The 26039-nt window shown below is 41.7% G+C and overlaps 2 protein-coding genes across 6 annotated transcripts in view; one reads left to right on the plus strand and one right to left on the minus strand.

Annotated features, from left to right (window-relative positions):
- BICD1 (BICD cargo adaptor 1) overlaps window positions 1–2066 on the minus strand; it is a 250371-nt gene extending 248305 nt beyond the window's left edge. For 3 of the 4 annotated variants that reach the window (XM_012175056.4, XM_060413213.1, XM_060413214.1), the window contains exon 1: window positions 1369–2066. In XM_012175056.4, the coding sequence (XP_012030446.1) occupies window positions 1369–1581 (213 nt within the window). In that variant the 5' untranslated portion in view covers window positions 1582–2066. The remainder of the gene's footprint in view (window positions 1–1368) is intronic. The other variant, XM_042247282.2, reaches the window with a different exon arrangement.
- Window positions 1326–18013, plus strand: LOC121819165 (uncharacterized). Of its 2 annotated transcripts, XM_060413217.1 has the most exons (3): window positions 1326–1598; window positions 1707–9063; window positions 17592–18013. In XM_060413217.1, exons 1-2 carry the CDS (start codon window positions 1593–1595, stop codon window positions 2268–2270), a joined length of 570 nt encoding a protein of 189 aa, XP_060269200.1. In that variant the 5' UTR covers window positions 1326–1592; the 3' UTR covers window positions 2271–9063; window positions 17592–18013. The 2 variants fall into 2 exon arrangements, with proteins under 2 accessions (XP_060269200.1, XP_060269199.1); XM_060413216.1 differs by having other exon boundaries at window positions 1326–9063.
- The last annotated feature ends 8026 nt before the right edge of the window (window positions 18014–26039 follow it).

Raw genomic sequence — 26039 nt, forward strand, 5'->3', positions numbered from 1 at the left:
ACAGACACATACTTGGTAAAAACAAAAACAAAAGACAAAACCAAAAGAACATAAACTAGAAATTTACAGCCTAACACACAAAAAATCAGATTTCCAATTGCGGTTTTTACCATATATTTATTTTTTTGACATTTTGGCATAAGAATAAAAATAATATATATCTGAAAGTATAAATGTTTTCCATATTATGTATTAAATTAGAAGGCAGGTTGATTAGATATGTCATAGATCACGCTTACAAAATAAGACAGCCCCTGAGAAACTGTTTGAGTACATTATAAGAAAAACATGTATGATTAACATTATATACCAGATTAGAATTAACATTTTAAATGCCAATGGACACATAAAAATAAAGACATGCCACACAGAAAAGCAGTGTGTACATTTTCATTTATGCTACACATAGTACCTCAGGAATTGGGTAAAACAGACTGAATTTCTTCAACAATATGTATATTCCTCTAGTCTTTTGATAGGAAATCAAAGCATATTCACTACATATTTTTTTCCAAACATTAGCTAGTCTTTAAAAAAAGCCAATACTAAAAGATTAAAGAGGACAACTGTTATATATACATGGTCCATTTGTGACATTCTGGTTTTATATATAGAGTCATTTAAAACAGAAGAGCCTTATTTGAAATGCACCGCTGCTCATGCATTTGATATATGCCATTCTTTCAGACCATCTGTAGGGGAGTTAATTTTCCCTGGTCAGGGTGACCTTATAAGACTTTGGGTATGGCCCATCCTCACTCAGAGGGGAAATTGAGGCAGCAGCAATCCCCAGCAGTAGAGTTGTTTTTCTCCTGCAGCCAGACAAGAATAACTAAAGCCAAGGAGAAAGAGTGCTCACTCTTTTTCAAATGGGATTGGCGGGGAATTCTCTTAATAACAGTTTCCAATCTTATCAAGGAGTGGCTACATTCAGCAGAAGGCTGAGGTTCTACATCCTTTGAAACTGTGGCTCCTCAACACAAACCTACACAAAGCCTTTGTGGATTATGGGATTGTCACTGAAACCTGAGCTTGATGTAACAGCAGTTTTGAGAAGTTTGATTTATGCATTCCGACCCGGCTGAATGTCGCCTCTGAGTGCTGAGACTTGAGGACTCTTACGAATCTCCCTCCCCCACAGGCCAAACAGCCATCGCCTCCAAATTCCAGATTATACATTCATTTCCTGGGCAATTTCCCTCTTGGGGCTAAAACAATGGACTCTTTCAATCTTCTCTTATCTACAAGGGTTCTAAGTGAAGAAACAGTCCTTTCAATAGTAAGCTTCCCGACTACTTTATAAATGATGAGTGGGCGCCGAGGGTGGGGGGACCAGGCCGAGCGGGCAAGAGGTGACAGGCAACTCACCTCTTTCAGCTGCTCCAGCTCCTGTTTGAGGCTGTCGTATTCAGCCTCCAGCTCATCATACTGCTGTTTGAGGGTCAGCTTCTCCTCCAGTACCACCAGTCCGTATTCGGCCGCCTGGATCTTTTCGTGGGTGGTCTCCGTGAGCTCCTTGGTCAGCCTCTCTATCTCGGTCTTATAATGGTCCACAGTCTGCAATACCTCTTCCGCGGCCATAGCCCCGGTGGATGGAGGTAGGAGGGGTAACCGGGTGGAGGAGATGGATGCAAAGCAGGCGGGGGAAGGGAGAAGTAACTAAAGAGGGAAGGATGAAAATGGGAAAAGAATTGCCTCTCCGGCAGCCGCAGCTACACTTCCCGAGAACCCGGCGAGAAACGCAACATGGAGAATGCAGGGGAGAGGATCAACGGCGAGGTGGCAGCTGCTGCGGCATGTGTCCTCCGGGCCGGACCCTGCCTGCGGTCAGCAGCGGTGCGGCATGGTCCAGCTGCGGCGGCCGGGGGCGGCAAGGGGCTCCGATTCTGCTTATTCAGAGGCGCGCGGCCGCCATGTCTCGGGGCAGCGTCACTGCAGTCTCCCCACGTCCCGCGCTCCGGCTCGCCGCGCCCGCCCGCTCCACCTGCTCCCTCCGGCCGCGCCGCAGCCGGTGCGGAATGATGCAGCGTCGGCCCGCTCCCTCCCTGCGTGCTGGCCGGGGCTCCGAGCGGGAGGCGGGGAGGCGGACGGAGTCGGCGCGGGGGGCGGGGGAGGGACCAGACGGAAACCTCCAGAGGCGCCTCCCGCCGGTCCGCACCGCGGGTGCCGGGGGAAGGCTGGACGCGTGCGGGGTGGGACCCCAGCCCGGCCTGGCCCTGCCCGCCCGGCTGGCCGCCGGATGGGTGTCGAGGCCCCGGAGGGTGGCTTAGGCGCCTGGCTCTCGCTGAGACGTGAGCCCAAGCTCAGGAAGCTGCCTGGAATCGGTGCCTTCCTCGAAGAGAAGCAAACGGTAACTAGCGCGCTCGTGCCCGGGGCCCGAGCATTCTCTTTCAGACCCCCTGGTCTCGCAGCACCCTTCCCGGTCTTCTGCACCCAAACGCTGTGCTTCCAAAGCCTTCTAGGAGCCCCCCGCCCCCCGACACACACACAGATAACACACACGCAAGGTTCCTGCTTCGGCCCCTTCCGCCTCCTTCGTCTCCCCTTCTGCCCGCTCCTTTCCCTATCCTTCACCTCTGCTCTCTCCAAATAACCTTACTGTCTCAGGACAGTCTTTGCTAAAGATTGTTTGCCCTCATCCAAGCTTTCTGTGTCCAGTTTATCACATCACTGCTTAGAAAAAGATCTATAATGTAGGCCTCTGGGTACTATTATTTCTTGCCCCAGTAGTTCTACTTCACAGATTCTTCAATAAAGGAGAACTGCATGAAATTCGCTCTATGTAGTATTAACAGTACCCTACAATAAATAGCCTTAAAAAGAGCTAATAGTTCTGGAGACCATGTGCCAAGCATTCTTCTAAGTATGGTACATGCAATCTCTCCCATCCTAACAGCAACTCTGAGGTCTGGACCATTACAATTCGCAGGTGATGAAAGAAAGGCACAGGGAATTTGAGTGATTGGCCCAAAGTCAGGCAACTCTTAACTGATGAAGCCAAAATTTAATCATAACTCTAGAGCTGTAACCTGAATCATTATGTTTATTCACCTTCACTCATTACTAATGCAAAACCAAAACTATATATTACATGCTCATAAAATGACCACTGTAATCAACATGAAGAGTGATAATGAAGAGTCACAAAAGGAAATGAAGGCAAGGTCAGAGTGAAAGAGAATAAAGAATGAAGAAGAAATGGGAATTGAGAACAACCAAGAAGAAAGGCAGCAATAGGAACAGAAAATGAGCTATTCTGTGTAACTAGGCACCCCACCCCAGTACTCTTGCCTGGAAAATCCAATGGACGGAGGAGCCTGGTGGGCTGCAGTCCACGGGGTCGCTAAGAGTCGGACATGACTGAGCGACTTCACTTTCACTTTTCACTTTCATGCACTGGAGAAGGAAATGGCAACCCACTCCAGTATTCTTGCCTGGAGAATCCCAGGGACGGGGGAGCCCGGTGGGCTGCTGTCTATGGGGTCGCACAGAGTCGGACCCAACTGAAGCGACTTAGCAGCAGCAGCAGTAGATTGTGGAGGCGCTTCCCAGGTGGAGCTAGTGGTAAAGAACCTGCCTGCCAGTGCAGGAGATGTGGCAGTAAAAGACGTGGGTTCGATACCTGGGTCAGGAAGATTCCCTGGAGAATGAACGGCAACCCAATCCAATATTCTTGCCTGGAAAATTCCATGGACAGAGGAGCCTGGCAGGCTACAGTCCTTATGGTTGAAGAGAGTCGTAGGCTATGGAGTCAATAGATCAAGGACCTGACCAGTTTCTTCCCTCTCTCCTGGTGACACTTATTGCAGAGTTGTTTCTAAGTGGCCAAGAGGTGTTCAAATACACACACACACACACACACACACACACACACACACACACACATGCTGCTCTTTAAGCAGGACTCTCCCTTCATTGTGTACAAGGTGAAGGGGAAAAAGACAGTGGTTGATGGTGTGGGAGGAGGAGCAAATGACAATGTCCTTATAAAGCCTTGACTAACAGGTTCTCTGGATGTGATTCTTCAAAAATAGACCAAAACAAGAGATTCCTTCCACATGCTCACAGTTACAACAAGATATTCTCTTGTTATTATCTGATCAAGAAAGAGAAGAGAAGGTAAGGGAAGGAGAGGGGAGAGGAGGAAAGGGAAGGGAAAGGAAAAAGAAAACACATGAAATTTGTTTTGGGTTTGGGTCACCATAAATTCTATTCCAGCTTTGCAGCCTTGATCTCACTGCAGTTAAGAAGCCCATCCACACCCCATGTGCTCCTGTAGAGCCCAGTCTCCGTAACAATGATGAATGACCATGAACTGCTGAAGAAGAGGAGAGGAAACCTGTAATTGCAGTTAGCTAAACTGCCTTCTTCCCAAAGTATAAGCACAGCTCTTCAAAGGGATCACAACACTTGGGGTAGATTGCTGTCTCTTTTTCCTCTGGACAGAACAAAGAATGGAGTCTTCTTCTGTAACTTTCCTAAGTTTCCATTGCCACCCATTGCCTATGCCCCATTTTCCTGATTGATACAGTTTTGTTAATATATTCAGCCTGACTTCATTAAGACATGTATACTAGTTTAATAGTTTAAGATTTGATTACAACTTTTATCCTTTCTAAGTCAGTATTTAACTTGAAAAAAGTAAGCATTTCCTTATACATCATACTCTTCCAGTATTGCAGTTATATTTCTCTCTTTATTCATATATGTGTCATAGTGAAAGAAAGTGAAGTCGCTCAGTTGTGTCCGACTCTTTGCGACCCCATGGACTGTAGCCTACCAGGCTCCTCCATCCATGGGATTTTCCAGGCAAGAATACTGGAGTGGGTTACCATTTCTGTCTCCCATATCATATATACATGCATACATATATATGTATATATAAATCAGTGTCAGGTACCCAGAAAATAATTTCTTAAATCATTTGTAGAAGCACAGTTCCCTCATATTTATCTTTGCAGTCTCCAATCATTTATGATACTTTCTAACAAATATATTTTTTAAAGTTGTGTTTTTGTGGTCTAGTACCTCAAACCAGAGCTTCCCAGGTGGCTCAGTGGCAAAGAATCTGCCTGCCAAACAGGAGACATGGTTTTGATCCCTGGGTTGGGAAGACCCCCTGGAGAAGGAAATGGCAGCCCACTCCAGTATTTTCACTTGGGAAATCCCATGGACAGAGGAGCCTGGCATGACTTTGCAACTAAACTGCCACCACCACCACCTCAAACCAACCTTTCACCAACTTTGTCATGAATATTGTTTTCTCTTGCTCTCATTCATTCATTCAGTGATTAAACCAATGTTTATTAAGTACTCATTGTGTCCAAGGTACAACAGTTAAGCCTTGTGAAATCAATGACCAATAAGATGTCAATGCTCAAATATCCCTGACTCACAGAGTTTATGTTCTGGGAGGGACAGAGAAAGAATAACGTAAATAAAAAAACAGCAACAACAAAAGGAAATTAATACAATAATTCCAAATTTTGACATTGACAGGCTGCTGCTGCTAAGTCACTTCAGTCGTGTCCGACTCTGTGAGACCCCATAGACAGCAGCCCACCAGGCTGCCCCAACTCTGGGATTCTCCAGGCAAGAACACTGGAGTGGGTTGCCATTTCCTTCTCCAATGCATGAAAGTGAAAAGTGAAAGTGAAGTCGCTCAGTCATGTCTGACTCCTAGCGACCCCGTGGACTGCAGCCTACCAGGCTCCTCCGTCCATGGGATTTTCCAGGCGAGAGTACTGGAGTGGGGTGCCATTGCCTTCCCCTATTGACAGGCAGAATACAGCATAAATGGTTAAGAGCACAAGCTGGTTGGCTTGGGGCAAAACCCAAATTCGCCACTTACTCATTATTGTGCCTCAGTTGCCTCATCCTTAAAGAGGGAATAATGAATTAATCAACTAGTGAGATTGCTGTGAATAGTATTTGATACCTAATACACAGCATATGGGCTTCCCTGATGGCTCAGACAGTAAAGAATTTGCCTGCAATGCCGGAGACCCAGATTCAGTCCCTGGGTCGGAAAGATGCCCTGGAAAAGAGAATGGCAACCCACTCCAGTATTCTTACCTGGAGAATTCCATGGGCAGAGGAGCCTGGTGGGTTATACAGTCCATATTGACACAAACAGTTGGACACAACTGAGCAACTAACACTTTCTGCTTTCAAGCAGCATGTGTGTGATTGTTTCTTTAAATTTTTGAAGAAAAATAAGGATAAAATTGGAGTTTCCCAGGTGGCACAGTGGTAAAGAATCCGCCTGCCAATACAGGAGACAAGGGTGTGATTCCTGGGTCAGGAAGATGCTCTAAAGGAGGAAATGGCAATCCACTCACTCCTGTGTTCTTGCTTGGAAAATTCCATGGACAAGAGGAGCCTGGAGGGCTACAGTCCACGGGGTCGCAAAGAGTCAGACATGACTGAGCATACACATAAGGATAAAATTGAGATAGAAAAAATAAATAACAGGATAATCAATGGAGATCTCTCTGAAGAAGTGATTTTATCTTGGTATCTATGGAACATGAAGGAATTAGATACGGAAAATGCAGGGGAAGACCTTTCCAGGGAGTGGGAACAGCTTGTGTAAAAATCTAAGGCACAAAATAACTTGGTGAGTGCAAAGAATAAAAATCAGAGGCTGAAGTGGATTAAGCAAAGGGGACATGGTTTAAGACTACACTAGAGAGACAGGCAACACTGGAACATACTCGGAAATCACGCCTACCTTGCAGGTTAGGATAGGGAGTTTGGCTGTTGCCCACCTGAAACTAATACAGTGTTCTATGTCAATTATATCTCAATTAGAAAAATAGAGTCTGGTGTTTCAAAGTATAAATGTTCACAGAGGAAAAATTTTCCAAGGGAAATGAGTTTCAAATCACAGAAACAAGAAGAGACAAGATAGTTCTGTTTAGCTTCTCAACATGAACTAGAAAATTTGTTAAATAGCCCTACTAACTCAACCTGGGCTTCCCAGGTGGCACTAGTGATAAAGAACCCATCTGCTGATGCAGGTAGACATAAGAGACGCGGGTGCAATCCCTGGGTTGACAAGATCCGCTAGAGAAGAACACAGCAACCCACTCCAGTATTCTTGCCTGGAGAATCCCATGGACAGAGGACACTGACAGGCTACAGTCCACAGAGTCACAAAGAGTCAGACATGACTGAAATGACTTAGCACAGCTGAATCAGCCTTAAAGTCAGAAGAGCTGATGGATTATGAGTTATGATTTTTGAGACTCCTAGAAAGGACTTTTTAAACCCTCTGCCCTTCTTTCTGCTGCTGCTGCTGCTAAGTCGCTTCAGTCGTGTCCGACTCTGTGCGACCCCATAGACGGCAGCTTACCAAGCTCCCCGCATCCCTGGGATTCTCCAGGCAAGAATACTGGAGTGGGTTGCCATGTCCTTCTCCAAAGCATAAAAGTGAAAAGTGAAAGTGAAGTCGCTCAGTCGTATCTGACTCTTCGCAACCCCATGGACTGCAGCCCACCATGCTCCTCTGTCCATGGGATTTTCCAGGCAAGAGTACTGGAGTGGGTTGCCAATTGCCTTCTCCGCCCTTCTTTCTAATCCCCCTCAATGAAACTTCTTTGGTAATAAAAAAGTCTATTATCTCATAATTAGAAGTACATTTTTAAAAAATGCAAAAAGTTACTAAACTTACAGTTATAATTGCTTTTTTCCCCCTGATTCTGATAGTTACACCAAAGAAGTAACAGAATGGTTGAAAAGGAGGAGGCTAGGAACACTGAAGACAAATATCATTTGTGCCTAAGGCAACTTTTCAGGGCTTCCCTGGTAGCTCAGCTGGTAAAGAATCCACCTGCAATGCAGGAGATTCCAGTTCGATTCCTGGGTCAGGAAGATCTGCTGGAGAAAGGATAGGCTACCCACTCTAGTATTCTTGGGCTTCCCTTGTGGCTCAGAATCTGGTAAAGAATTCTGCCTGCAATGCAGGATACTGCAGTTCAGTCCCTGGGTTGGGAAGATGCCCTGAAGACGGGAAAGGCTACCCACTCCAATGTTCTGCCTGGAGAATTCCATGGACTGTATAGTCCAAGGTGTTGCAAAGAGTTGAACACGACTGAGCGACTTTCATTTCACAACTCTTCAAAATTTGAGTAGAATTCCTTAAATGCTTCTTTTTATTAACATATGTTCTTTTCTCTTGGTTTTTGGTGGCCTCAGAATTTATACAGAGATCCCAAATCTGTTCAGAAGCTTTCCTTTGCCTAACAGTCAAAAAAAAAAAAAAAAAAGAATAAGAAATTTGGGTTTTAGTCTCAGTGCAGTGGGATATTATTGGTTATTCAGCCAGGAATGAAATTATTTGATTTGTATCTTAAGAATATCACTACTATGCACAAAAAAGTTTGGAGGAGATAGAAGTAGGGTCACTAGTTAGGAAGCTGTTGAAATTGTCCCATAGGAAAAAAAATGGTGGCCTGAATTAAGGTGGTGGCAGTAGAAAAAAGAAGTGGATGCATTCAGAATACACTGGGAGAGGGGATGGAAAAAGTCTCAAGACTTGGTTGGAGATTAGATATAGGATGGAGAAAGGAGAAAAAAGAACCATTAATAAATTCTAATTTCCTGACTTGGGCAGTCAGGACAATGGTTTGCATTAGTTAGATTGGAAGGCTGGGGCAGGGGAGTTGCTGGAGATTAAGAGCTCTACTTTGGACATATTAAGTTCAAGACACTTTTGAGACATTTGAATAAAAATATTTAGTAGATAATTGGATGTAAGACCAGATTTAAGAAAGACTTCTTGGGAGATACAAAAAATTCTCCTCTGAAAAATCACTAGTATTAAATGGTATTTAAAGCAAAGAAAATGAATGGGATTACCTAGTAAAAGAATGTAAATAGAGAAGAGAAGGGATCCAGGACCTATCCCTAAATTTACTATTTATCCCTAGTAAATGTTGAAGAGGAAAAGCCTGCAGAGAGGGGACCACTCAGTGTGGTAGGAGGAAAATCAGGAGAGAAAGATCTGAAAGGAACAAAAGATGTATACACAGAAATGTTACTGAATTTGGCAACACAAAGGTAAGTACTCTTTTTTTTTCCTTTAATTTCTTTCTCTTTTTTTGGTGGGAGGGAGTGTAATACACTTTATTTTTTTAATTGAAGTATCAGTTCAGTTCAGTTCAGTCGCTCAGTCGTGTCCAACTCTTTGCAACCCCATGAACCATAGCACCAGGCCTCCCTGTCCATCACCAACTCCCAGAGCTTACCCAAACTCGTGTTCATTGAGTCAGTGATGCCATCTAACCATCTCATCCTCTGTCATCCCCTTCTCCTCCTGCCTTCAATCTTTCCCAACATTGGGGTCTTTTCAAATGAGTCAGCTCTTCACATCAGGTGGCCAAAATATGGAGTTTCAGCTTTAACATCCGTCCTTCCAGTGAACACCCAGGACCGATTTCCCTGAGGATGGACTGGTTGGATCTCCTTGCAGTCCAAGGGACTCTTAAGAGTCTTCTCCAACACCGCAGTTCAGAAGCATCAATTTTTCTGTGCTTAGCCTTCTTTATAGTCCAATTCTCACATCCAGACATGACCACTGGAAAAACCGTAGCCTTAACTAGACTGACCTTTGTTGACAAGTATAGTTGATTTAAAATATTGTGTTAGTTTCAGATATATACCAAAATGATTCAGCTATATGTATATTTTTTCAGATTATTTCCCATTATAGGTAATTATAAGATACTGAATATAGTTCCCTGTGCTATACAGTAAATTCTCTCTTGTTTTTTATATATAATAATGTGTATCTGTTAATCCCATATTCCTAATTGATCCATCCCCCCTGCTAACTTCCTCCTTTGGTGACCGTGTTTGTTTTCTGTGCTTGACTCTGTTTCTGTTCTGTATATAGGTTCATTTGTATTATTTTTTAGATTTCATATGTAAGTGATACCATATATTTGTCCTTCTCAATCTGACTGACTTCACCCAGTATGATAACCTTTAGTCTAGTCAAGGCTATGGTTTTTCCTGTGGTCATGTATGGATGTGAGAATTGGACTGTGAAGAAGGCTGAGTGCTGAAGAATTTATGCTTTTGAACTGTGGTGTTGGAGAAAACTCTTGAAAGTCCCTTAGACTACAAGGAGATGGAACCAGTCCATTCTGAAGGAGATCAGCCCTGGGATTTCTTTGGAAGGAATGATGCTAAAGCTGAAACTCCAGTACTTTGGCCACCTCATGCGAAGAGTTGACTCATTGGAAAAGACTCTGATGCTGGGAGGGATTGGGGGCAGGAGGAGAAGAGAACAACAGAGGATGAGATGGCTGGATGGCATCACTGACTCGATGGACGTGAGTCTGAGTGAACTCTGGGAGTTGGTGATGGACAGGGAGGCCTGGCGTGCTGTGATTCATGGGGTCGCAAAGAGTTGGACACGACTGAGCGATTGAACTGAACTGAACTGAGGTACATCCATGTTGCAGATGGCATTATTTCATTTGTTTGTGCTAAGTTGCTCAGTCAAGACCACCTGTTTGTGACCCCATGGTCTGTAGTCTGCCAGGCTCCTCTGTCCATGAGATTCTCCAGGCAAGAATACTGGAGTGGGTTGGCATTTCCTCCTCCAGGGGATCTTCCTGGCTCAGGGATCAAACTCTTAATCTTATGACTCTTGCATTGGCAGGTGGGTTTTTTACCACTAGCACCACCTGGGAAACCAATATTCCATTGTATATGTATACATCTTCTTTATACATTCATCTCTTGATGGGCACTTAGATTGATTCCATATCTTAGCTATTATAAATAATACTATCATAAACATTGGCATGCATGTAGTCTTTCCTGGTTTATTTTATGGTTTCCTTTGCTGTGCAAAAGCTTTTAAGTTTGATTAGATTCCATTTGTTTATTTTTGCTTTTACTTCTTTGGTCTTGGGAGATTGATCTAAGAAAATATTGCTACAGTTTATGTCAGAGAATGTTTTCCCTGTGTTCTTACCTAGGAGTTTTATAGTATATGGTCTTACATTTATGTCTTTAAGCAACTTTGAGTTTATTTTTGTATACTGTGTGAAGACTTCATGGATTTATATGTAGCTGTCCAGCTTTCCCAACTCCATTTGCTGAAGACACTGTCTTTTCTTTATTGTATATTCTTGCCTCTTCTGTTGAAGATTAATTGATCATAGGTGTATGGGTTTATCTGGGGGCTCTCTATTCTGTTCCATTGAGGTAAATGTCTGTTTGTGCCAGTGCCATGTTGTTCTGATTACTGTAGCTTTATAATATTCTCTGAGGTCTGGGAAGGTTATACCTCCAGCTTTATTCTTTTTCTCAGGATTGCTTTGGCAATTTTTGGTCTTTTGTTGTTCCACATATGTTTTAGGATTATGTGTTCTAGTTCTGTGAAAAAATATCATGGGTAATTTAATCTGTAGATTGCTTTGGGTATTATGGCCATTTGAACAATATTAGTTCTTCCAATCCAAGAGCATAGGATATCTTTCCATTTCTTTGAATCATCTTCAATTTCCTTCATCAGTGTTTTATAGTTCTCAGATTATAGATCTTTAAAAAAAATTTCCCTATAAGTTTATTTTTTCTTCTAGTCTTATTGAGATATAATTGATATACAGCATGGTATAAGGATAAGAAGTACAGCATAATGGTTTGACTTATATACATCATGAAGTAATTATCACAGTAAGTCTAGTGAACATCTACCATCTCATATAGATACAAAATTTAATAAATAGAAACAAAACATTTTTTCTTGTGATGAGAATTCTTAGAACCTACTCTCTTAATGACTTTCATATATAATATACAGCAGTGTTGATTATATTTATCATATACATATATTTATCATATACATATACATATATTTATACATTATATTTATCATAACATATATTTATCATGTTACATCCCTCAGAGGTTCATATTCTTGACAAGAGTAGCTTGCATGGAACATAGACGGTAGAAACCAGATTGCTGCAGATTAATTCATGAAGAGAAGTTTAAGATGTGGAGACAGCCTGAGCAGATAATTCCATGACTGCAGAAACATGGAGGGGAAAACATACAATAAGAAGGTGCATCTGTGGTTCATTGGAATCCTCTGCTATGAACTGCTGGTAGGAAATCCACGCTTCAAAACAACCTCATGCACTGAGACCTCCAAGTGAATCCTCAAGGTAGATGTGAAGTTCCCCTATCAATGCCTTCTGAAGTTGGGACTTGATTTTCAAGCTGCTCAAATATAAGCCCTCTGGCCAGCTGCCCTTGGCCCAGATCCTGGAGCACCCCTGGGTCCAGGGGCACTCCCAGAGGATGCTGGCTCCCTCTGCTCACATGACTTCCTGAGTCCTATCTGCCCTATTTTGTGTGTTTATTCAGAGAGCCTTCCCAGTTCTGCTACCTCATCTTTTGTCTCTTCTAAGGTGCCTGATGCTAATTAATAAAAGCTGGAATATTTTGTGTCGGTGGGGGGGGGGGGAAAGCCACATGACTGTTTTCTCCCTGTTTTATATATTTTAAATTAGTGGTGATTAGATTCTCTAGGTTTGTCTCTTAGCCACAGCCTGAATACTTAAGCATCTTCGCACTAGAACAGCACTGGTATTCTCAAAGCACTCAATTTAATTTTAGTTGGGATTGCATTTTTCCATCTTTTTTTTTTTTTCATTTACTTTCTAAATGATGTTTTGTTTTGTTTTTTCAAAATTCTTGGTTTTTACCATTTTTGTTATCAGCATTTGCCTATTTGGGGGGCAGTGTCATCTCATTAGTTCTTTCTTTATTGTTAAATCTATCCTTCATTTATTTCATCTGGAAAGAATCAGAATCTGCAGCACACTATAGCACACAAGCTAATATAACTACTCTTTCATTAATAGAAGACTAAAAAATTCTGACTGCTGCTGCTGCTGCTGCTGCTAAGTCACTTTAGTCATGTCCGACTCTGTGTGACCCCAGAGACGGCAGCCCACCAGGCTCCCCCATCCCTGGGATTCTCCAGGCAAGAACACTGGAGTGGGTTGCCATTTCCTTCTCCAATGCATGAAAGTGAAAAGTGAAAATGAAGTCACTCAGTCATGTCCAACTCTGTGACCCCATGGACTGTGGCCCACCAGGCTCCTCCATCCATGGGAGTTTCCAGGCAAGAGTGCTGGAGTGGGGTGCCATTGCCTTCTCTGAAAATTCTGACTACCAGGTCTTATTGTTACTGAGTCTGTGCTCACTCTGCTTGCCACATGACAGGCCAGTTAAATGAGAGATGAGGTGTGGAGGCAAGGAATACAACTTCATTCTGAAAGCCAACTGACCAAGAAGATAGCAGACTAATGTCTAAAAATAGCCATCTTATCAGGGTCTGGACACTAGATTCTGTTATAGAAAAGAGACGGGGGGAGGTGAGGAAGTAAAGTAAAAATTTCATTACTCTTGCAGTTATCTCCTGGAATGGCCAGCCTCAGAAAGAGAATGTGTTAATTTCTTCCTTCCTGTAGCCATCTACAGTTAGACAGGGTTTTGAACAAAGGCATTTTGGTTTAAAGGCATTCAGGCAGAGAGGCAGCATTCCCCAAGGCAGGCTGTTATGTATGAACAGTATCCTTTCAATGAACAAAAGCAACAAGAAGCGAAAATTAAAGTAAAGGAAACAGATCCAACATGGAGTCAGTTCTTCCCTGTAACATTATTTCTTTAGAATTTGTCCTCTGATGAGCCTTGATTTTCCTGATCTGAGACAATGTTCTGAGTCACCTGCTTTAAAATACCAATTCCTCTTTTTTATAAAGTTTATTTTCAGAACCACTTTAGTGTGCAGAACCATATGTTAGCAGTTCAAGTGATAAATCCATCTAAGGTTTTACAAGGTGCTGTGGATCAAAGACAGCGTAGGAAATGGCAACCCATACCAGTATTCTTGCCTGGAGAATCCAATGGACAGAGGAATCTGGGTATCTGCAGTCCATTGGGTGGCAAAGAGTTGGACAGGACTTGGCATGTACATGGATCAAAGAGTGGCTTCCCAGGTGGCGCTAATGGTAAAGAACCCAACTGCCAATACAGGAGACATGGGTTCTGTATAGAGGAGCCTGGCGAGATACAGTCCCGGAACTGCAGAGTAGGACACAACTGAACCAACTTAGCACACATGCATGGATCAAAGAACTATATATGTTTTTAAATAAATGTTATGTCACCCAGTTGAGTCAAAAGTCCAGGTGAAATTAAAAACAATTTATAGAAGTGCTAAAAACCACATAGTTGTATGGTTTTTTTTCAGAGGACAGTAACAGTAGAGATGATATTAATAGTAGTTGTATCAATGTAGGATTATAGTTTTGTCTGTGAGTGTGCAAGAGGACTAGGATACATGGAAACTGAAGATATTGATGAAAAGATAGCTGATGAGTTAAATCATGGCATATGGCTAACTGTTTCATGTCTTTCAACATCTATTCCCTTCTATAATGATTGCATTTCCAATTTCTCACTATGTACATGGTCATGTAATAAATATGGCCATTTAAGTTAAGACATTAGGTCACTTGCTAGTGACTAAGATCTGGCTGTGTTTAAAAAGTGTGTAAAACTGCTGGTAAGTGTCCTTCTTTTCCCCTTCCCTTTCCTTTTAGTGTCATATCTAAGAATCGATTACCAATTCTGAAGTTATGAAGATTTAAACCTATGTTTTATTCTAAGTATTTTAGTAGTTTTAGCCCTTATGTTTCGGAGAAGGCAATGGCACCCCACTCCAGTATTCTTGCCTGGAAAATCCCATGAATGGAGGAGCCTGGTAGGCTGCAGTCCATGGAGTCACTAAGAGTCAGACACGACTGAGTGACTTTCACTTTCATTTTTCACTTTCATGCATTGGAGAAGGAAATAGCAACCCACTCCAGTGTTCTTGCCTGGAGAATCCCAGGGATGGGGGAGCCTGGTGGGCTGCCGTCTCTGGGGTCGCACAGAGTTGTACACGACTGAAGCAACTTAGCAGCAGCAGCAGCAACAGCAGCCCTTACATTTAGGTCTCTGATCGACTTTGAATTTAATATTCATATGCTGAGTGAGGTAAGGGTATGACTTCCCTTACCTGGAAGGGAATGTGAAGGGAATGCATCCTGGAATGTAAAGTCAAGTAGGCCTTAGGAAGCATCACTATGAACAAAGCTAGTGGAGGTGATGAAATTCCAGTTGCTGCTGCTGCTAAGTCACTTAGCAGGCTCCCCTATCCATGGGATTTTCCAGGCAAGAGTACATGAGTTTCAGTAAACTCTGGGAGTTGGTGATGAACAGAGAGGCCTGGCGTGCTGCAGTCCATGGGGTCACAGAGTAAGACACAACTGAGTGACTGAACTGATAGCCGATTAACAAAAAACTTTGTGATAGTTGCTGGTGAACAGTGAAGAAACTCAGCCATAGATATACCTGTATCCATTCTCCCTCAAACCCCTCTCTCATTCAGGCACCGCATAACATTGAGCAGAGTTCCTTGTGCTATACAGTAGGTTCTTGTTGGTTATCCATTTTAAATACAGCATTGTGTACCTGTCCATCTCAAATTCCCTAAGTATTCCAGCCCCCTTTCCTCCCCCCAGCAACCATGAATTTGTTTTCTAAGTCTGTGAGTCTCCTGTTTTGTAAGTAAGTTCATTTGTATCATTATCTTTTCCATTCCAAATATAAGGGATGTCATATGACATTTCTCCTTCTCTGTCTGACTGACTTCACTCATTATGACAATTTCTAGGTCCATCCATGTTGCTACAAATAGCATTTATTTCATTCTTTTTAGTGGCTGAGTAATGTTCCATTGCATATATGTACCACATTTTCTTTATCCATTCTTCTGTCCATGGACATTTAGGTTGCTTCCATGTCTTGGCTGTTATCAACAGTGCTTCAGTGAACACTGGGGTGCATCTATTCTTTCAGATCATGTTTTTCTCCTGATATATGCCCAGGAGTGGGATTGCAGGGTCATATGATAGCTCTATTTTTAGTTTTTTAAGGAACCCCCATATTATTCTCCATAGTGGCTGAACCAATTTACATTCCCACTGATAGTGTAGGAACATTCCCTTCTCTCCACACCCTCTCCAGCATTTATTGTTTGTGGATTTTTTGATGATAACCACTCTTGCTGGTGTGAGGTGATACCTCATTGTAGTTTTGATTTGCATTTATTTAATAACTAGCAATGTTGAACATCTTTTTATGTGTCTCTTGGCTATCTGTATGTCTTCTTTAGTGAAATGTCTACTAAGGTCTTCTGCCCATTTTTGATTGGATTGTTTGTTTTGATGCTGTTAAGCATCATGAACAGTTAGTAAGTTTTGGAGACTAATTCTTTGTCAGTCACATCATTTGCAATTTTCTCTTAATCTGTGGGTAGTCTTTTCACCTTGTTTATTGTTTTGTTTGCTGGCATAGAGCTCTTTAAACCCTTGGAATTTCCTAAGTGATAAGAGCAGTGGGAGCATCTTTGGTTATATTATGTGGTCTTTGGTACTGAATAGCTCCAGATCCATAAGGGTGAAAGAGTATCTTGTTGTTCATAACAAGCCCCTCTCAACCACATCTGAGTTTATGTTAATGAGGTAGGTGACTTTTGAAGTGTTCCTAAGGAAAGGGGCTTGTTGCTAAGGGGATCAATCAAAATTAGAGAGTTGGAACTTTCAGCCCCACCTCCAAGGAGGGGAGAAGGATTGGAAATTTAATCAATCACTGTTGGTCAACTACTTAATTAATCCTACATAATGAATCCTCCATAAGAACCCAGAAGGATGTGGTTTGGGGAGCTTCTGGGTTGGTGAACATATCCATGTGCCAGTAAGGTAGTATACAACCCACTTCCATGAAGAGAGAAGCTATGAGGCCCTTCCCAATCTTGCCCTATGTAGCTCTTCATCTATTTATCTATATCCATTATTATATCTTTTATAATAAATCAGTAATTGGGCTTTCCTGGTGGCTCAGTGGTAAAGAATCTGCCTGCCAGTGCAGGGGACATAAGTTCAATCCCTAGTCCAGGAAGATCCCACATGCCATGGGACACTAAGCCAGTGCACCACAACTACTGAGCCAGTGCTCTAAAGCCCGTGCTCTGCAACAAAAGAAACCACTGTAACGAGAATCCCATGCACCACAGCTAGAGAGTGGCCCCTGCTTGCCACAACTGGAGAAGGCCTGCATGCAGCAACAAAGACCCAGCACAGACATAAATTAAATAAATAAAATCTCTTTTTAAAGAGAGAGAACACTTTATAAAATATATTCAATGTTTTTAAAAATCAGTAATCTAGTAAGTGGACTTCCCTGGTGGCTCAGAGGTTAAAGCGTCTGCTTCCAATGTGGGAAACCTGGGTTTGATCCCCGGGTCAGGAAGATCCTCTGGAGAAGGAAAAGGCAACCCACTCCGGTATTGTTGCCTGGAGAATCCTATGGATGGAGGAGCTTGGTAAGTAAACTATTTTCTTAAATTCTGGAGCAACAAACTAATTGAAGCCGAAGACTAGGGTCTGGAAACCTCTGGTTTATAGCTGATGGTGAAACCAAGCCAGACCATGTTCCCTATTTCTTGTTTGTAGGGGAAAGAGCTTCAGCCTCCTAGACCTTCTGTGCATTACAAAGGAGATTCAAGCAATTTGATAAAAAGCCTTAGTTCCTCCTCAAGGGATATAAATACATAACAATCTGATGCATGTCTGAGTTCTTCTACAGGAACTAAGGCCTCCATCCAGGTGGAGGATGGTAACTTTAGGCTGAACTTAAGTACATGGACCCCAGACTTGTCAGAACCAGAAGACTGAGGACTGAGATTCTTGGAACACCATCCTGTTACCTCACCGCCAATGAATCAAAAGAAGGTCACACACCCTGCGGCTCTCATTCCAAATTTGCTTTTAAATACTCTTCCCTGAAACACATTGGAGAGTTCAGTCTTTTGAGCATGAGTGGCCCATTATCCTTGATTGGCTCTTGTAATAAATTTTTCTCTGCTCCAAACTGATGTTTCAGTTTGTTTGGCCTCACTGTGTGTCAGGTACACACACTTTGGTTCAACCACAGTGGGAAGCACAGGTAACAACCTAGACTTTCAATTGGTGTCTGAAGTGGGGAGCAGAGAGGACAATCTTATGGAACTGAGCCTTTAACCCTGTGGGATCTGATACTATCTAAAGGTAGGTAGTGTCAGAATTAAGTTGTAAGACATCTAGCTAGTGTTGGAGAATTGTTTGATGTATGGGAAACTGACACATCTGGTAGTAATTGAGGGTAAAGCAGACACAAGCAGAGAAGTGTTTCTCTTTATAGCTGATTTCTTTTTGCCAGATAGCCTGAGGTCCCAGGTAATATCAGAGGATAGATGAAGCTAAAGAGTCAGAGCCTTTACTCAGTATTAAAAGGTTATGGTGACTTAGTCTCACATATAACATGTCCTCAGAGAATAATTAGTATTTCATGATTAACATATTATCCCAAATCCTGGGAACAAAGAATTTGATTCCATAACATGAAACCATCAACCTTCTTTCTTAGGTGGATACATAGACCTGGCTTTAATCCTTAATCATCTTCCCTTCAAGCTCTTTGATCTTGCACGAGGTATTTACCTGTTCCAAGCCTCAATTTTCTCAGATAGGAATGAGTACACTTCCTTCACAGAGTGGTTAAGAGATTTATGAGACATCATTTCTTTTTCTTCCCAAGACTCTCCTTCTTAGAACAAAGCAATATTCATCAAGAATTTAGACATTGAGAAACAAAAGCAAAGACGAAGGTAAAAAGTTTATAGATGAGAAACTAGATGTGTTTCTGTGTGGTAACTATTATAGATGTCATTAAACTATAAGGAGGCTCATATTGGTGATTTCAGATTTAGCATGCATCAGAATTTGTATGGCAGCTGAATGAGCCCAGGGAAATGTATCTAGAATGAAGAAGAGGGCTAAGAGTAGATCTTGGAGAACACTCATATTTAGGGGCAGAAAGGGAAGGTAGGTAGGCTCCTTGCAGGAGGTATAGTTTTTTCCTAGTACTTTGTGTCCTGTGTGAATGTGTGTGTGCACAGAGGTGCACAAGTACTATTAAAATAACCTCAAGATTGTCTAACTCAACCTTTTCTCTCTAGATAAAGGAGTTTCCCTCCCCCTACCCCCATCTACCCACTGCCCTCCTGTACTGGTGTCCTAGGGCATGTTTATAGAGGATGCTTATTCAGGGTAATGAATGAGGGAGCCAGCAAAGCCTTCTGATGAGGCAGTTATCCATTTAATGCAAATTCAGGAAGGAGCAATATCTCTCTATATCTAAGAAGAAACTGGTCTAGACTCTGGGGTGCTGATGAGCATGTTGTTGTTCAAGTGGTAGGTCTATCTGATTGGGTATCAGGACTCAGCAACTAACCTCTCCTGAGCACAGAAATCTCCTAGCCTTAAACCCTCACTTCATGGGCAACTTTAAGGACCAACTTCTAGGTTTCTGAAGGCCCGTCTGAAAATCTTGCTCATTGCTAGTCTACTCTCCATTGTTTCCTCCACATTGTTATTATGCCTTCCTGCATTTTCTCCTGCACCCCAAATAAATCAAATGAATATCCGTTTTCTCCTTCTTTCTCCTTAGTTTGTTGAAAATCAAACCTAGAGTCAAGCAATTAGGAACCAAAACTAGTGCCTGTTTCTGAGATATTCCAATTCAGCTAGAAAGTATCTTCCATTCTTCTATTGCAATAAATAGAAGGAAAAAAGATTCTGGGTTTCCCTGGTGGTCTATTGGTTAAGAATCCACCTGCCAATGCAAGGGACACAGATTCAATCCCTGGTCCGGGAAGATCCCTTATGCTGTGGAAACAGCTAGGCCTGTGAGCCACAACTACTGAGCCTACGTTCCAGAGCCCAGGAGTTGCAGCTACTGAAGCCTGTGTGCCTAGAGCCCGTGCTCTGGAACAAGCGAAGCCACCGCATTGAGAAGCCTGCACACCACAACAAAGAGTAGCCCCTGCTTGCTGCAATTGAAGAAAGCCCATGCGGCCAAAAATAAATCTTTTAAAAAACAATTGCATATTAAGAAAAACTGAAGATTCATATCTTGCTAACATATATTTTACACACAGTTGAGATCATGTTATACCTAGTTTTGTATCCTGCTTTATTTACTTAATAGTATAGTCTGAAAATTTTTTTCACATTATCAGAACTCTTCCTAAGTATCATCTTTAAAACCTGCATAATTGACCACTTTATATCATACTTTTTGAAACTATTCCTACCTCCAATCCAGTGGTCCTAATGCAAATAAAAACTGTATAGCAAAATAAGTACTGAATTCTAGGTACTTGCTGAAAGACATAGTCTCAATCTCAGGCCTTTGATCAAAGGAGGGTTATTAAGACTATCACCCCAGTCACTCTCAGGTACTCTATAATCTTTAGACCAGTACAGAACAAGGTGGTTGGCCCACATCCAGCTGCCTGTTACCATGTTTTAATGTTGGGTCATGTGTCTTATGAGAAAAGCTGGGACACTCAACCCACCAAAAGTGGTCGTCTTGTCTACACAAGGATGCCATTGAGGTCATTAACCATGACCTTACATACTGTCTCTCTTTATGAGGACCTTATGTGTTCTGTGGAATAAATCTGCATCTGTATTACCAAGAATAGTTGGTCTTTCCTGGAGCAATTGATCTGCTTTTACTTCATGAATACTGTGAACTGTATAACAGATCAGATGTTGTGTTATTCAAAGGCTGATAGAAAGCTTCCAGGCAAATTTGTGGCGTTCTTTTAGCAAGTGTATAGCTTGCATAGTATGTATTTCAGCCTCACTCCTAGCCCTGTTTTGCATCCCCACCATTGCTTTCCTTTATATATAACTCCACCTGATGCCTTAAGTCTTTTCTAGAATGAAGCAGTAGAGCATAGTGGTTCAGGGTCTGGTTCTAGAGCTGAAGCCACTTCCTGTCTGTGTGACCTTGGGCAAGTAAATTACTTACCCTCTCTCTGTACCTCAGTCTCTTATTTATAGAAAAGGAATAATAGTTTCTGCCTTGCAGAGTTCTGATGAAGGCTAAATGACAAAATAAATGCAAAGACCTGATTTGTCTTTAGCTCATAGTCAAGTGCTTAAGAGAAATTGTAAAATAATTTAAAAGAAATCATTATAATCATTCTTCTATTATTAGAGTGTCAGTTCAGTTCAATGTCAGTAGCTCAGTTGTGTCTTACTCTTTCTGACCCATGGACTGCAGCACACCAGGCTTCCCTGTCCATCACCAACTCCCAGAACTTGCTCAAACTCATGTCCATCAAGTCGGTGATGCCATCCAACCATCTTATCTTCTGTTGTCCCCTTCTCCTGCCTTCAATCTTTCCCAGCATCAGGGTCTTTTCGGGTGAGTCAGTTATTCACATCAGGTAGCCAAAGTATTGGAGTTTCAGCTTCAGCATCAGTCCTTCCAATGAATATTCAGGACTGATCTCCTTTAGGATGGACTGGTTGGGTCTCCTTGCAGTCCAAGGGACTCTCAAGACTCTTCTCTAACACCACAGTTCAAAAGCATCAATTCTTTGATGCTCAGCTTTCGTATGGTCCAACTCTCACATCCATACATGACTACTGGAAAAACCATAGCTTTGACTAAATGGACCTTTGTTGGCAAAGTAATGTCTCTGCTTTTTAATATGCTGTCTAAGTTGTTCATAGCTTTTCTTTCAAGGAGCAAGCATCTTTTAATTTCATGGCTGCAGTCACCATCTGCAGTGATTTTGGAGCCGAAGAAAATAAAGTCTGTCACTATTTCACTGTGTCCCCATCTATTTGCCATGAAGTGCTGGGACCAGATGCCATGATCTTAGCTTTTTGAACGTTGAGTTTTAAGCCAACTTTTTCACTCTCCTCTTTCACTTTCATCAAGAGGCTCTTCATTTCCTCTTCACTTTCTGCCATAAGGAAGAAGAACTCACTCCAAGTGAAATTACTGGGTCAAAGAACATGCATGTTTTGAAGGCTGTGTGCTAAATTTCACATCAATTGAAGTAGAAGAAGCTTCAGGTTTTTTAAAAAATAATTAATTTTAATTGGAGGCTAATTACTTTACAATATTGTGGTGGTTTTTGCCATACATTGACATGAATCAGCCATGGGTGTACTTGTGTCCCGCATCCCGAGCCACCACCTCACCCACCTCCCTCCCCATCCCATGCCTCAGGGTTGTCCTAGTGCACCAGCCTCGAGTGCCCTGTTTCATGCATTGAACTTGGACTGGTCATCTATATCACATGTGGTAATATACACTTTTCAATGTTATTCTCTCAAATCATCCCACCCTCACCTTCTCCCATAGAGTCCAAAAGTCTGTTCTTTATACGTGTGTCTCTTTTGCTGTCTCATGTATAGGGTCATTGTTACCATCTTTCTAAATTCCATATATGTGTGTTAATGTACTGTATTGGTGTTTTTCTTTCTGGCTTACTTTACTCTGTTTAATAGGCTCCAGTTTCATCCACCTCATTAGAACTGATTCAAATACATTCTTTTTAATAGCTGGGTAATATTCCATTGTGTGTATGTACCACATCTTTCTTATCCATTCGTCTGCCGATGGACATCTAGGTTGCTTCCATGTCCTAAATATTGTAAACAGTCATGTGATGAACATTGGGGTACTCGTGTCTCTTTCAGTTCTGGTTTCCTTGGTGTGTATGCTCAGCAGTGGGATTGCTGGGTTGTATGGAAGTTCTATTTGCCATTTTTTCAGGAATCTCCACACTGTTTTCCATAGTGGCTGCAGTAGCTTGCATTCCCACCGACAGTGTAAGAGGGTTCCCTTTTCTCCACACCCTCTCCAGCACTTGTTGTTTATAGACTTTTTGATAGCAGCCATTCTGACTGGCATGAGATGGTACCTCATTGTGGTTTTAATTTGCATTTCTCTGATAATGAGTGATGTTGAGCACATCATTGAGCACATGATGTTTCATGTGTTTTTTAGCCATCTGTATGTCTTTGGAGAAATGTCTGTTTAGTTCTTTGGCCCATTTTTTGATTGGGTCATTTATTTTTCTGGTGTTGAAATGCATGAGCTGCTTGTATATTTTTTGAGATTAATTCTTTGTCAGTTGCTCCATTTGCTATTATTTTCTCCCATTCTGAAGGTTGTCTTTTCACCTTGCTTATAGTTTCCTTCATTGTACAAAAGCTTTTAAGTTTAATTAGGTCTTATTTGTTTAGTTTTGCTTTTATTTCCATTACTCTGGGAGGTGGGTAATAGAAGATCTTTCTGTGGTTTATGTCAGAGAGTGTTTTGCCTATGTTTTCATCTAGGAGTTTTATAGTTTCTGGTTTTACATTTAGATCTTTAATCCATTTTGAGTTCATTTTTGCGTATGGTGTCAGAAAGTGTTCTAGTTTCATTCTTTTACAGGTGGTTGACCAGTTTTCCAAGCACCACTTGTTAAAGAGACTTTTTCCCCCATTGTATATTTTTGCCTCCTTTGTCAAAGATAAGGTGTCCATAGGTATGTGGATTTATCTCTGGGCTTTCTATTTTGTTTCATTGATCTATATTTCTGTCTTTGTGCCAGTACCAAACTGTCTTGATGACTGTAGCTTTGTAGTATAGTCTGAAATTAAGCAGGTTGATTCCTCCAGTTCCATTCTTCTTTCCCAAGATTGCTTTGGCTATCTGAGGGTTTTTGTATTTTCATACAAACTGTGACATTATTAGCTATAACAAATTGTATTCTGTGTAAAATACCATTGGTACCTTGATAGGGATTGCATTGAATCTGTGGATTGCTTTGGATAGTATACTCATTTGAAGAAGTTTTAGTTTTATCTTACTTTTATCTGTGCATGCATGAATCTGCAGTCGCTAAGTCGTGTTTGACTTTTTGGGACTCCATGGACTATAGCCTACCAGGCTCATCTGTCCATGGGATTTCCCAGACAAGAATACTGGAGTGGGTAGCCAGTCCCTTCTCCAGGGGATCGTCCTGATCCAGGAATAGAACCTGCAACTCCTACATTGGCAAGCGGATTCTTTACCACTGCACCACATTTTGTTGATAGCTAATGAGAAGGACTGATGCTGAAGCTGAAACTCCAATACTTTGGCCACCTCATGTGAAGAGTTGACTCATTGGAAAAGATCCTGATGCTGGGAGGGATTGAGGGCAGGAGGAGAAGGGGACAACAGAGGATGAGATGGTGGGATGGCATCACCAACTCGATGGACGTGAGTTTGAGTGAACTCCGGGAGTTGGTGATGGATAGGGAGGCCTGACGTGCTGTGATTCAGGGGGTTGCAAAGAGTTGGACATGACTGAGTGACTGAACTCAATTGAACTGAATGAGAATGAGCCTTTTGACCAAAACTGCTATGTTTATTTATTTATCATTTATATTTCTTCTCTCTCTTCCCATCATTCACAATTTTCTTATTGAGGTCTTTGTATTTGCCCTTTTATCTGTTTAAATAGATTGTTATTGTTCAGTTGCTTCAGGCATGTCCAACTGTTCATGACCCCATGGACTGTAGCCCAGCAGGCTTCTCTGTCCATGGGATTCTCCAGGCAAGAATACTGGAGTGGGTAGCCATTTCCTTCTTCAGGGGATCTTCTTGACCCAGGGATTAAACTAGGGTTTCCTGCATTGCAGACAAATTCTTTATTGTCTGAGCCACCTAAACTCTATACTTTAAAATACGACCAATTCCAGAAAAAAAAAATAGTTAAAGATTAAGTTTTAACATTCTTTGTTATTTCAAAGAAATAACATTCTTTGAATTACAATACAACTGTAAAATCATAATCAAAGACTTCTCTGTTGCAAAGATTGTAGGAGAATAATTATTTTTCATAACCATGGAAACCCAACTGATGCCATGGCTACACAACCAGCTTGCACAGACAATTTTTAGTAACAAAGTCAAACAAATCACTATATCTACTAAAATCATTCCACTTTACTTTTTTGTTTTTGGCCTTACAACTTGCATGATCTTTCTTTCCCAACCAGAACAGTGAAAGCACAGAGTCATAAGCCCTGGACCACCAGGGAATTCCTCTAAAATCATTTCGTTTTAGATAAGCTTTCTCTCATTGCCAGTGGAGGGAAGTTAAATGGTTTGGCATTGTGTTGCACACCTAACTCAACTTCTTAGTTTCTCTTCTGTGACATTTTAGCTTTTTGTCTTCTTTCTAAAGATTCTTAATAAGTGCAAAGCACATGCTATAACAGCTCTCTCATCTGTTTTCTGATTTCTCCTAATAAGGGCCCTGTGTATAGCAGCAGCCTATTTTCATGAGGCTACTTTGAGAAAAAGATGTGCCCAGCCCATAGCCAAACTTGACAAACCACTGGCAGTTTATTTCATGTATAAACACAGTCTTTGGGTACTTAAGGAAAACCCTGTTACAAGCTTTTGAAATCCAATTTGGAAAACAGGTATAAAGGTTAATTCCTTCCTAACTCATGGTTTTTTCTTCAACTTTTTTTTAAAAAGATAATTTGTCTTGAATACCACTCTATGCCAAGCCCTGTTCTAAGCGTTTTACATATATTAACTAAGGAGATTGAAGGTTATTATAATGATAGGGTAATATTCCAATTTGACAGAGGAAATGAAGGCACAGAGAGATTAGGTATCTTGCCAAAGATCTCGCAGCTGGCGAATGATGTTTACCGGCTGTTAATACAAACTTCTCTCCTAGGCCATGTACTCCTTGCCTACTGAATTTTCTACCCCTTTCTCCTCTATCACCAATGAATAACTATGTTTGCTACCACAATGTTGTAGTGTACAAAACAACAGACTAGTAGTCATAGGACTTGGATTCATGTCCTTTGTGGCTTCAGTAAAGTTTTAATCCTGCTGGGCTTTGGTCTTACCATCTGTCAGATGGGAATAATAATAATAACCTCCCATGGCAGTCATAGAAGTCAGATGAGATGATAGAGAGGAAAGGTCTTTGATAAGGTGAAAAAGCTTGAGCAACCCAGTGACTTTTTATATCCATGCTCTTGGGAATTTGT

This window comes from Ovis aries, chromosome 3 (assembly GCF_016772045.2).
Source record: "Ovis aries strain OAR_USU_Benz2616 breed Rambouillet chromosome 3, ARS-UI_Ramb_v3.0, whole genome shotgun sequence".
Taxonomy (NCBI): domain Eukaryota; kingdom Metazoa; phylum Chordata; class Mammalia; order Artiodactyla; family Bovidae; genus Ovis; species Ovis aries.

What these genes read in the sequence shown, in the direction of transcription:
- LOC121819165 (XM_060413216.1), top strand. Translation starts at nt 1,593, where the DNA reads ATGGAGGTAGGAGGGGTAACCGGGTGGAGGAGATGGATGCAAAGCAGG.